The 18853-nt window shown below is 40.2% G+C and overlaps 1 protein-coding gene across 1 annotated transcript in view; it reads right to left on the reverse strand.

Moving 5' to 3' along the window:
- Positions 1 to 2597: 2597 nt before the first annotated feature.
- The window catches only part of PARP1 (poly(ADP-ribose) polymerase 1), a 31970-nt gene continuing 15714 nt past the window's right edge, over positions 2598 to 18853 (reverse strand). Inside the window, exons 11-23 of the mRNA XM_026060450.1 lie at positions 18360 to 18428; positions 17422 to 17554; positions 15846 to 16041; positions 14201 to 14329; positions 11304 to 11387; positions 10213 to 10335; positions 8746 to 8874; positions 7917 to 8015; positions 7225 to 7377; positions 6806 to 6933; positions 6356 to 6417; positions 5145 to 5259; positions 2598 to 3436 (exon numbers count right to left, since the gene is read on the reverse strand). Of these exons, the coding sequence (XP_025916235.1) occupies positions 3355 to 3436; positions 5145 to 5259; positions 6356 to 6417; positions 6806 to 6933; positions 7225 to 7377; positions 7917 to 8015; positions 8746 to 8874; positions 10213 to 10335; positions 11304 to 11387; positions 14201 to 14329; positions 15846 to 16041; positions 17422 to 17554; positions 18360 to 18428 (1502 nt within the window). The 3' untranslated portion in view covers positions 2598 to 3354. The remainder of the gene's footprint in view (positions 3437 to 5144; positions 5260 to 6355; positions 6418 to 6805; positions 6934 to 7224; positions 7378 to 7916; positions 8016 to 8745; positions 8875 to 10212; positions 10336 to 11303; positions 11388 to 14200; positions 14330 to 15845; positions 16042 to 17421; positions 17555 to 18359; positions 18429 to 18853) is intronic.

The following is an 18853-nucleotide window of genomic DNA, read 5'->3' on the forward strand; positions in this document are numbered from 1 at the left end:
CCATTTCCCTTATTTTACTTGCAAGTCGGTAGATATAATGACCTCAGTGCCTAGAGGATTTAATATGACCATTTCATACCAAAGATTCACAACAAATCTTTGCTTCGCTTAGATTCTCTCTGCAACTTCGAAAAACTGCCTCAGTAACATTATTTCAGCTATGCTATGCATTTCTTGCTATGCAGGTGCCACTGCATCTACAAAATGAAAATTTCTGGAGAAGTAGCCTGACATTTATTTGAAAGTAAGAGGCCACACAAACTCTTGGTCAGATGCATGTACTCCACAAGTGTGGAAACTTTATTATTATTATTTTTTACAGGCATAACAGAAGGAATGAGTATAATAGACTGTTAGATGCCTCATCGCATATATAAAAGCTATTTAAGCAAAAGTCTAATACTTTCTTAAAACTAAGGGGGATATAAATTGGCCGCAAAAACACTTAATCAGAAAATTAGGTTCACAAAACTCAAGGAGGGAAGTCTGAAACAGTCTTTGACAGTAAAACCTGAAGCAAAGGCCTCAACAGTTCCAGATGCCACATTTAAGAACAGGAGTATGACTTTTTCCAGTACCAGGATGGTTTCATGTACCAAAAGGTTGTTTCCACATCTAAACAAACTTCTTCCTCTCTTCTGATTAGAAAGTGTGGGGGGGGTGTGGGGGGTGGGAATTCATGAAAGGCTGTACAAACTGATTTAAAGACAGTTTTGTGGTTAAAGTAGTGGGTTGGGTGACCTGTGCTATATTTCTTCTCAGCCACTTATTTCATGTGTGAACTTGGGCAAGTCACAGACAATTTACACTGATTTCCAATTAGTAGACCCTAGGCTGGCTTCCTTCAGTTTACCTAATTCAGATTATAAACATACTATCTTAATATTTGCCAGCCATCATACAACAGAGCCCCCAATCACACTAAATAAAGATAACTGGTTAAATATTTATACACTGCTGTTTTTGAAGTTAATTTTTTTCTTCCTCAGTGAGTTTAGATCACAAGTCATTCCTCAACATCCCTCCTCCAGAAACTCAGAGGACGTTCAGGACATCAGGTCCCATGACAACTCATTCTTTTGAAGCAGCTTTGACAGAAATGGGAATACCTAGTCAGCCAGCTCTGCTCTGCTCTGTGCATACATGCCTAAGATGGTGCCTTCAGTTGTTCTTATTGTGCTGCTCTTCTCAGCCTAGCCCTGGGGAGAGGGTGTTTGTGCACCGGTTCAGAGTAGCAGTGTCTGCTTTCACCAGGAGTGGCTCTACTTTCCAGTCAGACAAGCTGGCAGGAGAAGCAGCACCCTGAATTTGCATTAACCTGCCTGACACAGGGAACAAGCATCAGGCTTCACAGTGAGCCAGACATACCAGGGCTTTCCTACAGTCCCCAAAGGGCACCTACTGCCTCTTCAGAAAGCCCCATCCCACTATATCTTCTACTGCTGCATTTGTTAGGCCAAAGATAGTTTTGGAGATACTTGCTTGTAATGCAAGTATAACTTGAAAGTGCCACACGCATCCTAAAGCACTCTTTGCACCACTTTGTAGCATAACATTTACAGCCATCTTCATGGGCAGGAAAAAAGGGTCTCAGAGCAAAAGCTAACTTTGAGCCTTCCCTGGTATAGAGGGTGATAGAGGGGTCATCAAAAGAATCTACCTTTAATTCCTAGTCCCAAATTAAACTGTGACCTGTTTTTGGGGGGGTAAAGAGAAATGCTACTTCACAACTAAACTGAACCAGTTCTCATGTTCTTTCCCAGAGACTGACAAGATTACACTCAACTCTTAAATGCCTGAACAAGACAACTTTCTGTTGGAAGTGAAGTAACCATTAAGTCACTGGTTAAACTTTACTGAAGAACTACAAGCCGAAGGCCACTCTTTTCACTTTCTCTCAAGTCCATGAGCACCAGCCTCATTTGATTCTCTTGCATTCAGCTGTCCTCAAGTCATACAACTTACCTGGTCCTTCCACGTTTCCTTCTCTCCCAGACAGCAGCTTTGTTCTCCATCCGCCACTCCTCATCCTCCTCTCCTTCAGAGTCCTGGAAACAGCTGCACCGTAAGCAACTGCTTGGTTTGGAACTCCTCTTTCAAAAGGCAAGGGGTCATCACAACATTTTAGGAAACAGATCTGCTCTTTCCACACAGGTTACCAAAGACTGAAGCTGCAGTAGTATGAGCTCAAACAGTCCCTTCTTAGGATGAGAGCTTTCATAGCAGAGCAGAGACTGAATGCACTGCCCACACAGAATTGTCCCTGGGGATTAGTCAATTTGTCCTCTGCAACTAAAGGAAAACATGTGTGGTTCAAGGAAATAATTTTGAAGAGAAAGAACTTAGGTCACTCTATAGTCAAGTCTTCCCATATTGCTCAATGGCTTATCACAAGTGAGTTGGTTTAAGAGAAAATAACTCACATCAGGACACTCTGAAATTAGTCTCCATTGACATTTCAAGAGAGAGTTCAAGACCACCCCACAGAGTAGCAACATACTTCACTCCAGGTCAGTGAGCAAGCAAACCTTGTCCTGTTCTGCCAAAGCTCAACTTAAGACTTTGTTAGGACTTCAGTCTACAACAACCAACTTACATCACGTTGAAGGTAGGTATTTAAAGGAGGTTTATTGGGGCTAACACTAAATTCAAACAGCCACAAGTTCATTTTCCATGTTTACCACACCAACTGTTGACAGATGAAGTCTCAGTGGAAAGTCCAAGTTCTCATTTCACTGTGACTTGCTGAAATGTGACTACAGACTGTATTGTTTGACATCTGATCTTCAGAAAGAGATGATATGTTTAAAACCATTCCACCAAATACATTTAAATCATTACTTAAAAATCAAAACAATTTGGAAGTTTTGAAACATAAAGCTGTTAGTATGAAATTAGCTTTTATTTTTACCTCAAAATAAATGCACATTTAACATTTATTCAAAATGAAAACTGAAAAAGGGTATCTTAAACAAGAGGGAACTAAAACAGAGCAAACATTCGCAAATATCCTCAAGTTCTTTCTCCTGCTATTGCCCACCTCTGTTTGGCTAAAAACACAAGCTTGAGTTTTTTGGTCAGTTTGGTCAATTAAAAGAAACACTTGATAGCCCAAAAACTAGAAGTGGTATAAAACAAAACCAGGTACTCATTCTCATCAGAATTCAGTTCCATGTGTTGCCACACATTTTATATAAAACTTTCACTAACTGTTATACTAAATAGGATTTAGTAACCTCTTCTGCAGTTTAGCTCTTTTGATATCTTGATAAGAGAAGTCAATGCTTAAGCATGTCAGAAGTCAACGCTATAGTGTAACTACAGTATAACTCTAACAGGGCTTCTAAATATTGTTCACCAGAGTGATGTCTTATAGTTGAATTTCAGTTTCAGCAGGTACTTCAGATTTACCTGAGCAACATCATACACGATATACCTTGGAAGAACATTAAGGAACAAAATACAGTTGTTGATATTAATAACACAAGTTGTAGCAACCCCCTTCCCCCCAAACCCTTTAAACACAGTCTAACTTCACTTCTGAACTTAAGTCAGCATACAGATGCCTGTGTGATTACGTGGGTCTAACAGCTCAAACCAAGAATCTGTAAATTTGACTTTCTTTGAACATAAAAATGTTTTATACAATAGTCAGGAACAGACATAAGAGAATTCATGATGGTGCAGCAGGAAACCTGAGTGACAGGCAAGTGGACCGACTTCAATACGGGCTGTACTTTTGTCAGCCAGAGACATAATGCACAATGTCTTCCTCGCTATCTGAACAGTGGAGCAAAGTAGCCTCCAGACCTGGAATACTCAACTTCTAGTTGTAGGTCTATTGCTATTTTCCAGCACAAAATCATTAATCTCCTCTTAATTTCCCCATCTGAAAAACTCAAACTGGATTCACACAGAAGAGCACTACAATGGCTGGCAGCGCTGGAACATTTTATGACTGCGCTGTACTGTTTACATTTCTTCAGAAGACAGTTCCAGCTTGCCTACCTGTTTCTCAATGCTTTAGGCCACAAACTTACCTCTAACTCCAACATTAGATGAAAAGCATCTTCATTAAGCACAACGTAAAACAAAGTGGATATACGTCAGATTATTTGAACTAGATATAGTTAACTGTATTACCTTTTATCACCTGCCCAAGACAGACACTATACCGAAGAAAATCCAAGACTAAAGCCAGTACTGCCGTAAGTTCTGTTGCCAAGACTGCTTGTAAGAGGAAGACAACTTACCAAGAAAAGAGTCAGTTTCTAAACCACCCAGAGATTGTATTAATGGATTATTTGCTTCACCGGCAGTGAAAAGATTGATTTGGGATCCTAGGCATCATGTATTCTCATGACCTTCTGTGAATATGGAGTAAATGTATTAATTCGGGGACACTTCAAACTGCCTAGAAAGAGGCTTAAAGGCTACACCTCTGATGGCCATTCTGAGGTTTACCTTAATATTTGCAAAGGGTTTGGAGAACACAGGAGAAGCTGTGTGACTCCATCTGGCCCTGGAGCCTTCTCCCCCATCTCCTCCTGGCCAAGCTGGGCAGCCACAGCAACAGAGGAAGAAACCAGGCTGGAGAGACAAGAAACTGCAGGGTGTGTTCCCCCTCCCTCAGCCTCTCACATCTCTGGGCGAGGCACTACCGGGCAGCGTCCCCCGGCTACCCCGATCTTCAGGGTAAGTCCCATTGAGGCCTGGGGAGGGGTGGGGTGGTTAGCTCTACTCCATGGCCCCCCCTCAGTTCCCTCTGACCTTCTCAACCCTTTGATCCTCATCCTCTCTATTTTTTTCATTTGTAGTTTTCTGTCATCATTTGATCTGTCTCCCTGTCCCCATCCCCTTTTCTTTGTGAAGCAGAGGGGATTTGGCTTTGTTAGGGACTAGAGAACAACACAAACAGCTATTTGCTGCATGCACTGTTTCCTCTTTTGCAGTATGACAGCGTGTGACAATTTTAAAGTCATCTCCCCTGGGAAAAAGACTCTAAATTGTCTGAGCACGCCACAGGAGAGGTAAAAGAAACAAAACACTTCCTGCCAAATCTTGACTGACTGACACTGGAACTACGTCCTGCTAAACTCAGCGACACGGACACACAGTGCAGCCAGCACAGTAGCAAAGGATACTCATTATACAGAAGACAGGTATCATTAATTCCTGTTGAAATCCCATTCCCTAAGGGAACCTCTACACCATCCAGGGTGGTAGTGGCTGTGGGATCAGGTGCAGTTTTGCCCAAGCCTAGAAAGGGAAAAAGCATTAGTTACAAGTCTAAAAGGCAAACATAGACTTCGTACATGAAGCAAATGACTTGGCCAGCCAAGTATTACTTTGTTGGTATTGTCAAATGCTGACAAAGAGCAAAAGTATCTTAAAAAAGAGTGCAAAGGATATAGAATATTTAATTCAGCATAACCATATCTGTGATAATAGTAACCCTGCTACATTAAAAGTGAGAATTTTAGACTTTGTTTCCTTTGATCATAAAGGTTAGTCAATCAAATCAGACAATGAGACTATCCTTACAGTTCTCATATCCTAGCTCCATTAACAGATACATGCACATTGTAACATTTTCAGGGAAGTATAACAAACTAGTTCTTATCCTCTTTAAACTCCTCAATACAAATCTGATTTGACATTCATAGTGCGAGTAGTAGGCATTGTAAAAGATGCTAAGTCATATTTTATTCTATTTTAGGCAGATGATTTTTCAAGACTATCAAAATGAACAGTTTGAGAAAAGCCACGCATTACTGAGTGTTACTGTTCTCCCATCTCTGAACAGAGGATAATCATGATTACCATTTTTCCCTTGATTTAGAGAACTAAGCATTCTCTCCCATCTTCTTTTTCAGTGCAATATACTGATACTTTTTGCTGATAGAAATGTAATGAGAACAGCTGTTCCATCTGAACTTTTACTGTTAGCCTTTCCTTTCTCTCTGAGCTTCTAAGGCACTTTGAAAGCTAAACAATTATTCTTCTGATCTATCAAACCTCTCATCTTTCTTCTAATATACACTGTATTGTCACTTTGAAAGTGAGTAAAAAGTTGGAGAATGCATCTTACTTATTCTCTTGTGTAACATCAAATGAAAGTCGCCTCCTGAACTTTAGGCAACCTGACAACTTCCTTCTTATGCTTTCAGGTGCGTTATCTTCTATCTAAAAAAACCATATACTTGCACACACACAGATGTAACTATAAGGCAACATTATGCAAACTCTTAAAGAAAGAAGAGTTATGAAACGACTACAGTTCTCTTCACTAAACACCACAAGGTAAAAGTTTGCTGTGAATAACGGATTACCAATGACAACAGCTAATGCTTACCTTTCACACTGTGTTTTCCCTTCGGCAACTTTGTTATGTGAGAAGCATTCTTTAGCTCATACCTGGACAGCACAAAGAACACATAACAGCATTTTACATTCGTCTTAAACCATCTGGGTGAAAAAGCACATTTTTTTCAGGCTTCAGCAAGTTAATAATAAAGTTAATAGGAATTCTATTTTGAAACAGAGCAATATTAGAGCTGCAGTATTCCTTCTTTGTCTGTTATCAATTTTAAAGATATTGGCATTTAATACAACATTCTAGACTGGCACCACTGACTTTTTCCCCAGATAATTCTTGCTTAAAGAAAAAAAACCCAAACCCCTCGTTTCTAAGGAAATACAAAGTGCTCTTTTTTCGCTCTGAAGAAAAGGCTTGCTATTTCAGCATCACCTTCTACTGTGATAAGTTACTATGTTTGGCAAATGCTCTTCACAAGTTACTTACATATTTCCAAGGGCAACTTCTCCCAGTAGTATGAGGCCTATGGGATCAGCCTGAGATGTGTGACAGTAGTTGGCACTCTTGGATACCATGTCTGCAAAATAGATGCCCTTCCCAAACATGTAGCCGGTCTGAAAGCAGCAAAGAAAGGAGAGAGGGGAAAAGAAAAAAAAAAAAAAAGATTGGAACAATAATATAAAGGCAGCATTGAACCCACTTGGCGATTCCCAGGAAGACAAAGCTGTGACACAAGCTTTTGCAGACACTGGTCAGCAACCACTCTTGACACCCAACAGTATGTGCATTTTCAGGGATAACATCAGGTCCTCCTCACACCAAAACTCTCATATTTACGCTCTCTCTGACTGTGGCCATCTCTGGCCACAGGGATGAAAGTCAGAGAAGGTATCTGCTTCACGTACCACAGGAGCTTCAGGAGGAGCTATCCGGAGACCCTGTGAGAGGATACCAGCAAAGTTGGTAGTGCGGGAACCGTGCCACAGCAGCTGGCGATTATGAAGCTGCTTAAACGGCTTGTACCGCTGACTCTCTCCTTCACGTTCAATCCTGAAGATCTTCAATTCAAAATGGGATAGGAGAAGAAGAAAAACAAACAAGCAAATAAATCATTACCTTCATGCAACTAAGCAGATGAAAATCACTCAGTCATGAATATAAATTAATCTGCTAGGAAAACTGATCTGAAAGGTATTTAGCATTTGCAATCTGCCATGTCATGCTAGCTTTGATCATATTGTACTTGTTGTTGATTACTCCTCCACCCTCCCTACAGGATTCTCATGAGATGGTAGCTTTCTGGAAAATCATCTTAGGAACTAAGCCTCAGCTTTAGAAGACAATCTCCTCCCCCCATCCTTTCTTTGAGGCCAGTTACAATAAAAGACACTCCAAAAGCAAGACACCCTGGTGAGCTTAGACTCATCTGTTTGCCTAGGCTTCTGCCATCCTTAACAGTCTATCAAGCCATTCTTTCAACAAGAGAAGCTTGAGAAGCTACTCAAAAATAATCATAAAAAAAACACAAGCAAGTAACTTATATAAGTCAATTTTTACATAATGAAACCCCAGTATTCCCCATTCTTCCAGAACTTACATCCACAACTTTGAGGTCATACGCATTATGAGTAGCAGCATGTGTATTTTTCACATATTGTTTTATAATCTTGGCTTCTTCTGAATCTTTGTCAACAACCTGCAGAGAGGAGAACAAGAAAAATTTCTTTAAAATACAAGCTAGCAGTCCTGTTATAACATTTGAGGATATCCACCCTAAGCTTGCGACTCTCCAGTATAAGCCTCCTCTGTATTACATCATTTAGGTAGAAATTTATTCCTAGCTGGAGAAGCTGTGTGAGAGAGCACTTAGAATCAAAGAATGGCTGAAGTTGGAAGGTGCCTCTGGAGATCGTTTAGACCAACCACCTGCTCAGAGCAGGGTTGACTAGAGCAGGTTGCCCAAGGCCATGTCCAGTTGGGTTTTCAATGTTTCCAAGGGTGCAGACTCCACAACCTCTCCAGGTAATCTCTTTCAGCATTCGACCACCCTCACAGTAAAAAAAAAAAAAAAAAAAAATTTTTTTTTTTTTAAGTTTAAGATAGAATTTCCTGTATTTCAATTTGTGCCCATTGCCTCTTGTTCTGTCACTAGGCACCACTGAGAAGAGTCTAGCTTCATCTTCTCTACTCCTCCCCATCAAGTATTTATACACCTCGATAAGATCCCTCCAGGAGCCTTGTCCTCTCCCAGCTGAACAGTCCCAGCTCTCTCAGCTTCTCCTCATACATCAGAAGCTCCAATCCCTTAATCATCTCAGTGGCCCTTTGCTGGATCCGCTCCAGCATGTCCACTTACAGTTCAGTTGACCTGTTAAACTAACAGGTCATCAGCTTGTATTCATGGTCACTCCTTTTATTTCCTTTACCTTAATATCGGTTCGGAGCTTTTCATAGTTGATGTCAATTGGGTCTTTATCTCCATCTTCATTTCCACCTCTGAGAAGGCTGTAGGCAACCTCAATATCAAGCAGGTTGTCCAACATCTGCACTTTAGCCTGAATAATTTAAAGAAGTTATTTCATTTGTGCCTTTGACACATTCAGAAGAACTCCAGAACACCCCAGATTATAAAAGCATATGTAAATCACCGGCAAAGCACTGCCACCTAACAACACTGAAAGTCTCACAGTCATCCTGCCAGAGAAACAAGAGGGTTTGGTTAATACAAGGAGCTCAAACAGAGGACATCTGATATTTATTCTGAAGGCGCTAAAAACATGAAAGAAGGAGGGCAACTTGAAGTCTTTTCTCAAAAACACTCTGCAGGTAATGCAGACAAATAAGTTTTCAGATATTGTTTCCAGATATTAACAAAGCAGTGGTCTTTGGCCATAGCAACCACACATTACCATTAAAGGAGTCTGAAAAAGGTGATAACACAAAGAAAACAAGCCTAGAGGTCTAAATTCACTGTATACAGGCTTGCCCTGCCAATCACAACCTTCTGCAGCATTTGTAAAGCAAAAAAAGAAACTGAAAAGGTAGCTCGTTTTGTTTCTGTAGTGAATCCTATAGTAAAAGAAAATCCTTACACTAGCAGTTGCCAGTATGAGAACTCCTACCACATGTACAGCCAGGCTGGCGGAAAGATCTTACATCAGTGTTAGCCTTAGTGGCGGAAAGGGTTTCCTTCCGGCATCATCTAGCTTTTACAACACTATTCCTTCCTTCCTTCCCTTCCTCCAAACTCCCTATTATACTATCAGTTTTCCCCTCTTTCATTAGGTTTTATTTAACTAGACCACTTGGCAAAGGTGTGCAATAAAAGCATGGGAGCCCTCAGTACTCAGGACAGATTTTTCAAGTTGCAGTACTTGGTTTCTCAACTGCCACCCCTCTATCTAAATAGGAAGCCTATTTAGGTTTGCCAATGACTTCAACGTGGGTTGCGGCATCTCAGCACTTCTGGTGGAAAGAGAAAAATAAATAAATGAATGCACAGCAAAAGATTCAGCTTTGAAACCAAGGCTCTGCCCCAGAGGAAACCTAAGGGGTTACACCCAAAGGTGAGAGTTTAGCCCAGAGTCTYTGTAGATTGCAAGAGATGCTTCTTTTCAAAAGGTGACTAAACATCCTCTGTGCCAATTTTAGTGACATTAGTGACATGACAAGAAACCTGCTTATTTACTGACCCTCTGGTAATAAGCACCAGGAGTTATATTTTACATATATCTTGTAGATATTTTTATATATAGAATATATTTTATATATACATAAAATATTCTGAAGAAAAACAATTTTATTCACCCCTTTTAAATCTCAGGAATTCTTTGCATTAGATGTCTGATATCAGACCTGCTGCCTGCAATCAACATACTGTTTCCAATCAATACCTGAATGTATTCTAAATTATTTAGGAGAGGTGGTTTCTTCATCCCAAAGTCATGAGGAATCAGTGTATAGAAGCGGTTGGAGAGGTCCAAGATCTGGGATTCAGAGCCACTGTCAGAAACTGCCTAGACAAGACAACAAGCGGCAAAGGAAAACACTGAGTACTGCAGAACAAATCTCCATAGCAATAGATGCACACAAGATACTTGAGGACTAATTACAAGAAGCATCAATGCAAACAGTTTTAATGCTGAAACTCATATAAGACTAAAAGGGGCRTTACTATTAAATTGGTTTTCATGTATTAATTCATAATACTTGCACAGAAATACATATGATTTCTGGTATGAGAAAATCTGATGAGGATTATGTCTTCTGGAAGGCAGAAGAAGGGCTTCTAGATATGAATGGGTGCATGGGTCAGGCAGGTTCCAGTTTATTTTAACAATTCAAAAAGAACTTCCTGTACCTATGCCTTGCCTGGGATCCCAAGGGTATGCTGGTATACTTTTGCAAGTTGTTTAGGCAATAATATCTAGTGTTTCTTGGAATGGGCCAGGTCATGATGTATAACATACAGTAATGTCATCAAGCCAGATCCTTCCCTGTTTCAGCTTAACCTGTACTCTCATCCTCAGACAGACTTCTCTGGGGTGGCACCACCAGCTTCCTATTAGATCAAGACGCTGGCTTCCTTTTGCTCAACTCCCATTTATGTCAGTAGCAAGTTTGGCTCAGCCTCAAGCTTGTGCTAGAAAGTATAAAAGATACAAATGCTGCCCAAACTATTACAACAATGAAGAGAACTAATTAGTTACACATTGAAACCATGTCCTCTTCTCCAAATATTCTAATTAACAGTGCTGATCTTTATCCAAACCCATAATTATTTAAACTTTCAATAAAAAGGCTTTTTTTTTTTAATTGTGCACCCTCTCCCTGTTATCTTTTAAGTTATGCAGAAGAAATGCAACCTCTAACACACACACAGACACACACACACACAGACACACACACCCCCTCAGCAATCACCCCTTTAAGTCCAGACAACTTCTGAATTCCCCCCTTGCTCTAACATCTGCTTCATGCTCACCTGCTGAACCTCGTTAAGGATGGAGTATGCGCTCTGGATCTGTCGCTTGCTCAGTTTTCCCAGTGGCATTTTCTGGAGGTCAATCTGATGAAGATTTAAACAATTAAAATGGGATTTCACTACGACAAAACCATCGCAACATTCCTTGTCCGGATTCTAGGAAGCACAAATCTCTCTCTCCTGGCAGGATTCACCATACAAAGAATGGAAACATTTGAGACTTGGTATTAATCTCTGTGGATCAAGGAATGATGTCAGAAGGACAGCACATGTTACTGAGAAGTCTTCCTATAAACAAAGAAACACTGTAATAGGAAACTAAACTAGCGTGCTAAAGCAACACAAAAACAGGGTAAAAAACATCTGACTAGAAGTTTAACATTACCCTGGTGTCAGAGGCACTCCTGAATCACTTCAGTAACCATACATTTTGGGCTGACCATTAAAGGGGCAATCTCAACGAAATAATTCTTGTTCATAAGACAGAACAAGCTGCTGTGAAGATTTCCTCTAGACAGAGTCTAGACGCTCTCTTCCAGGCCTCAACTTTACCCTAATGTTACCACGGGCCAAAGGCAAAGAGGTTACAAGAGGCTTCCTACCCAAAAGTGAAAAGAATAACGCCACTAAGTTAAAAGTGACATCTCCATTGCCTGTGTTTTATCCACTGATTTATTTTAGAAGTTGCTGTTGCTTTGCTAAGCTGCTAACAATGTAACACTGCTCCCTCACTGTGCAAGCAAATGGTTCCCCCAGTCTTAACTCACAGATTTACCTCTCAGTCACTTCCCAAGTTCTGTTGAGGTTGCTTTTGTATTGCTGGAATTTGGGACGCTTTCAGATTTGCATTACATCTTCTTGCACAATCCTTCTGAATGCAAAAGCATGCAAAAAACTCCACTCCAACTGAATGTTTTACAGAGACCATACATACACACTCTGGACTCTAACAATATTCACCATAAACCCTGCAGGTCAAATAAGCCTTTACTTAAAGTGATGGGTTTAAGATTCAGCTCAAGGACAGGAGAACCTAGGAAACCAAGTATATCTCCTACTACTTGGATAAGTTCCACTTATTTATTCACTGTGAAGCTAAGAAACCCAGCTGTATGCAAGTCTTTAGCACAAGCTGAATGCAGAAAGCTACAGAGATTTGCTGTGAACATTCTGAAGTAACTTTGTATGAAGATTTCCACCCTGTTTTGGGTGTAAGAGAACTTTCACCTTTATCTGCAGCTAAGCATAAATATAGCCAGATATTAAGAAGAGCCCAGATGGAGTACAATAGAGAAGACAGGCTTCAAAACTGATGGTGTCTCGGGGATGCTTTTGGAGAGGCAGGAAACAGAGGTTAATAACCAGATGTAAAGCAACTTGTAATAGATTTGTAGGTCCCCAGCTTTTTGGGCTAGCAGATACTGCCAACTATCAACCCTTCTTGTTGAGCACCATCCATTCATATTACCTAATTATTAGCTGAAAAAACATAACAGATTTGTAAATGATATGCTGTTTAATATGGATGTGCAGAATAGCTGTGGACACCTACACTGAACTGATACATCCCCCAACAACGAGATCTAGTAGATCAGTAACAGCCTCCTACAGAGCCTACCACTAGCCAGAGGGCTGGAGCTTGCTCCCCTGCCATGAGCCATAGGAGACAAACGGCCCTGCAGAGCTAACCTCCCATACGAAGCTACACTGCACCCAAAGCTGTACCATCAGACACGTCAAAAGAGCACAGCAGCCAAGGGGCTGGGCCTAGAACAACAGTACTGTGATTGCTGCCAGATGTACTGACTGTAGCATGAAGTTACCTCCAGAGCACAGCTGCGTGCACTGAGATTGTCATGAGGGGCAAGGGAGACGTTTACCCTCAAGCCAGGCAAAAGAGGACACTGCACTAGAATAGCACAGACCCAGCCCTCTAACCAGCTGTTTCATGCAAGGCAGTGACATGGAGAATTGTGTTAAAACTCTATACACTTGGCGAGGGAAAACTCTTAGAAGTTCAACTCTTAAAAATTCAAAACAGGAAGAAAAGTTTATCAGCAAAACCTATTGGCATGTAATGGAAGGACTAACAACCTGCTACGGTTTTGGCAGAGAGTGTGTGCCTGGATAGCCTGATCTCATGTATTTCATTCTGATTAAAGGAACCAAGCAGCCCTTTTGGGAGGATGCACAGAAACCTCTAACTAGGAGAAACATTATTTTCTCTAAAGGAAAACAGCTGTTCAGCAGCAGCAGTACAGGAAGACAAATCTAACAGGAAGACAGTCCCATCCGGACTCCCAGGTCTCCTATAGATCTGCAGCTGGTGTAAATTAACATAGTTTCAACAGATTTCTACAAAGCCAGATGACATCAGATGATCAGTCCAAAGTCTTTAGCCAGTTCCAGTTATGAAGAATTAATGTTTTAAAAAACTTGGACCTAAACTATTGAAGATACAGGAGAACACAGTTAACCCAAGGTACTACAGAACATAAAAACATCTGAAGGCATTCAGGTAAGCTGTACAAAATAGCAGGAAGCTTGTTCTGAAAAGGAGATATGCAAAATACTGACATAAAGAGCAAGTAACAGCTACTTAAATATATCACAAAAAATAAATCTTGAATTTGGCCCAGTTCAGAAGAAGAAATGGACTTGGCAAAAGCACATCATTAGTGCATGTATCAGCTGGCAGCATATCTCAAGTCTCAACTACCCGATCATTTGCAAGCTAAATTAGTGGTAGTGCAGCCCCCCTAATTTTAAGGCTGTTCTAAAACTCACACTGATTTCTGGCAAATATGTCGTACCCTGGATTGCAAAGAACTTGCTGCTGGTTGTGGTGTAAAGAAAGAAAGGAGAGGTAGAAGTAGAAAACAAATATGTGTGGTCACCTCAAATTCCACCATTGCTTTCTTCATGCTCTCCACATCAAAGATCATCTTAATAAGCTCCTGGATCGGCTTAGCAAGTTTTGATTTAGTCCCAGCACCCACTGTCAGTTTCTTCACAGCTTCTTCATCCTGGGAGGAAAAAATAGTATCAGAACTACCCAAATCACAAAGGATAAAGGTAACAAGCTGGCTGCCATGGTAACAACTCAAAACCAATTTACTGTATGCATACTATTACTAGCCTGAAGTTCGTGGGGAGCGTGGGACATTGCTTTGACATTTTGCAGTGATGGGGGTTTAAAATCCACCTATTCAGTAACTTGGCACACATTTCAAGAGGTGCAACAGCAAAATACAACTAAAATTAATGGAACATGAACTTTCAGCGTGCATCTCTGCTTCACCTCAAGCAACAGTATTAATTACTTTTTCTTTGAACATTCTGCTGCATAGAGACCTTGGTAGGAGAAAAGATAATGTGTTTTATTTTACGTCATAGCTTTTAAGATAAAATAGAGATGTACTAATTAGTTTCACGAAGTTATTTTTTAAATAAAAACTGTCATAGAAGAGTGCAGGAATTATCAGTTGGTCACAACATTATCTAGATGCTTTCATGGTTAGTGTTTCACCAATAAAGCATCTGCCAGATGCTTCAAAGCATAACTGTACATTGCAGTTTAACAGACACTTTGTTGATGCAACATTCTACAATATTCTAGTTGCCAGAAATAATGCTAAAATATCAAGTGCTTCACACAGAAAGCTGACACCCAGTCATTTGGCCACAGAAAAATGCAGTGGCTAGAAAATACATTCTCCGATAACCTCATAGATGAAATAATTGAGTGCTGTTAATAGCTAACGATAGTTTAAGTGAAGGGTAGGTCTTTAAATAAATACAAACTCCCACTGGGCAGAAGGAAGAGAATTCTTATTTAGCTTAGCTAGCTAAATAGCCAAATCTCACTGGCAATGAATAACTTCTCTTTTTCAGTCTATTCAATATGTGCACTGAGCAGAATGTTGCATAGGATCTGCTTCACCATTTGGGAGCATTTTTGATGAAGAAGACAGATGAAAAGTATCTATTTTAAATAGAAGAAAATGGTGGTTTTGGACAGGGAAGTATATGAAATCACTGTTGAATTAATTTCAAATTAACAATCTTAAAACTACACAGAGTAAACAGAAGTGAGTCCTAAGGGGGCTTTTGACTTGACATGGTAAAACTGTTTAGTCTTCCAACACCTGTTTTTTTTCTCTTTACATGCTTGACTACTTGCATCTGATCTACAGCTCTCTTTCTGTAACACACAGACTATGCAACAGTTACTTTCCTAAAAAAGTAACTGAACCAGCAGTAGGAACCTCAATATTTTGGTTGGAATCATCTACGCCCCCTGACTGAAGGGTTTCTTATACAATGCTAAGAATTCTGACACACAGAATAGGACATACAATGACATATACTTCTCCTTCCAGTGGCCTCCCTGCTGGGCTTACATTAATAACCTATGTAACAAACACCTGCACTTCATTCCACAGGTTTATTAAAGTGTAAAAGATTCAACAGTGCAGAATATAACAGATAGGAAAGTAGCTGAGCAATGCTCCAGCTGGCACAGGGACATTTTGGAGTTACCTGTCCGTAATCAATTTCCAGAGGGTAAAATTTTTTTGGATATTTAGTGAAGTTCTTTGAATGCCAAGAATTGCCAGTTTTCTCTTCATACAAATTTAGAAAGTGCTCAACGGCATCCTCTTTTGATGGCATCTGCTCCAGCTTGTTACTCCCGATCACGGTGCCTACACGACCCCAAGATCTGAAMACCCAGTATCTAGAGAAGTGAAATGTGAGAAGAGAAGAACAGACATAAGATCTCTGGCTCTAGATCTCGGTCCAAATGAACCTGATCCTGCACCAACCATGTGGTTGTGTGTGAGTCACCCATTTGCATACCATTAATACAGTAGCTGTTTTGTCACAGAGTTACTACACAGACATAATGGAAGAGGTTCTCTATCAGTGGTTGCAGGAGAGTGACAAAAGCAAACAGTCACCACAGAGCATGTGCCCAAGCACTGGTGGTAAAAAAAAAAAAAAAGAAAAAAAGAAAGGTGTGAACACATCAGACCAATAGTCCTGAAGGTAAATACATGCACAGGAGGAAAGCAGAGGCTATTATCTCTTCAGTCTTAATGTTCAGACTATTGGGGTCATTTCTTCAAAAAACAGACACTATGCATCTTTAAGCCTGTGACTCAAAATCCTAGAGTTCAGACTCAGAGAAACCTATTAAAATAGAAGTAATTCAAGTCTTTGTCTGTATTATTGACACCACCTTGGGTAAGCATCCATATTATTRTAGGGATTAAAACAAACAAACAAACAAACCCACCCAAACAAACAAAAAAAAGCCACACAACCTCTCCAATCTGTAGGGTACAAAATGCAGGCTCTGTCCTGAATCACAGATCAGATACAAACTCCAAACATGACAGCCAGCAAAGGCTGATTATGGATGAGGTAAAGTGCAACTAAATCCAGAGCTGAAACAGGGGCATTACTGACATCCATTAGCTCTCCTGGATTACTGTCCATCCCTTACTTGCTTGGAGGACCAGTACCATTCAGAAAGAACCCTCTCCATTTCTTTATCTGTTTTCAGTAATGCAACCCTTGGCCAGCTCTGCCATACGTCAGGTGAGACTGAAAAGCTAAAGACATCATTGTTCCCTGACCAATTTCAGTGTATTTTTTAAGCCTCATGATACCAATTCAGAACTACATAATGGTGGAACTGCCAGAATCTGGTTTTGTTTCCCAAGACTACAGTTCTGCAATTAGAAGACAAAAGTAAATGGAGAATATGAGAGAGACTCCCAACATGGCAGATTTCACTGGCCCTCCTATCAGCCAGTTAACCTAATCATACCAACTATATTTCACTCGCTTATCCCAGGATGCAGGAACGAATACTTCCAGATGTAATTCAGCAAACTTACTTACCTCGCAACTTTGGTTTTGTCAATACCACAAAGAAAAGTCTTCATTGAGAGCAGAGATCTCCCCAGAAGGATTTTTTTTTTTTTAAATATATGCATCTGTCTGTATCTCCTCAAAGACATTTTTTCTCATACTTTGCTTTTATAAAAAGCACAATCCAATATTTATCAAAAAAATGAACAAAAATATTTCTAGGGAAACCTAGACTTACCTGCTCTCTCTGTCATCCTCTAGCAGTTGCAGTTTATAATAAGAATTTGTTCCTTTCACAATATCTACTAGCCCAAGGGTTGCGCTGAAAATCTTTCCACCTTTTTCAAAGACATGAGCAGAATCCTCCAAACCTACAGAGGAAAAAAATTAGAACACAGAGGAGGTTACAGTCTTAAGTCTCCTTTCTGAATTTGTGTTCACCCAGATGTTTCAAGCAGTTGTGCAAATCTTAACAAAAATACTGGAAAAAAATAATGCTCATATGCTCATTCCACACTACTTGAAACATTTTTTCTTTTTAATAAATTGCAAGCATGCACTTTTGAGAAATCCTGGAGCAAATCTCAACCCCAGCTTGAGGAAAGGAGAAAAAAAAAAAAGCAGAACTTTTGGCAAAGGACAATCTAAAACTTAATATTTAACACTGCATGACTAACTAGAGAAATTCTTGAGAGGGCTTTGCGGGTTCCCTGGAGAAAACAGACTGAAAAGCCTAGGGCTAGCCACAGATGTAGTATGAATTCTCAGAAGACCTTTCATGCACTGCAGGTTTTGGAGAGTAGCACCAAATACCCCCCAAAGAGCCTGGAGCCAGATGCAGCCTTTCACACTAGACCTGCAGCTTCTGCTGGCTGAGCCTTCATTCCCTCTACTGACAGGTGCTCATGAAGCTGAACTAGGTGCACTCCTTAGTTTCAGCTGTCCTGAAAACTGCAAACTAGAAAATGCTGGAACATTCAGATTCGGGCATTAATCAATATCCTTACTTTGACAAGAAGAAAAAACAGTTTAAAAACTCAGGTTCCATTTATGATTAGGAATCCAAATCCCTTATCCTTTTACAAAAAATTAAAAAAATAAATAAAAAAATTCATTCTGCAAGTGATCATGGATCCTGAAGACTATGGTGCAGGCACAGCCATTTCTATCACTCACCAGAATCAGGATCTACTGCTGCTCCACCTTTAACCGTTAGCTTCATTTTCTTTTCAGACTTGCTAGGACCTGCAGGGAAAGGGAGTTAAGGTTTTTTCAGGCTCGCAATACAAAATTTGACCTGAATCAACATTTAAATTCCCAAAATGTGTAGTTATCACCCTAAAAGATGATCAAATCAGATTCCTTGTATAAGAACAGTAGGACTTCAGTGGCTTTTCACCTGGCTTTAGCAGCTAATTCACACCTCCACCCGTCCCACATTACAATTTAAATGAAAGACAAGATCTCCCCAGATGTTAGCTATTTTCTCCCTTTTGGCCTAGAAGAGTGGACTGCATAGCTTTTTTCATCTGCACAGTAGATAAACATCATATCTGTAGTTCTGTTTAAGTGGGATTTAAAAATCTTGCAGGCTATGTGGGACATTCATGTCCCTTGGAAATCCTACTGCTGTGAGACAGTCTGGTAATAACACACCCAACTGCAAGACA

This window comes from Apteryx rowi, unplaced genomic scaffold (genome assembly GCF_003343035.1).
Source record: "Apteryx rowi isolate R43461 unplaced genomic scaffold, aptRow1 scaffold_169, whole genome shotgun sequence".
In the NCBI taxonomy this organism is placed as follows: Eukaryota; Metazoa; Chordata; class Aves; order Apterygiformes; family Apterygidae; genus Apteryx; species Apteryx rowi.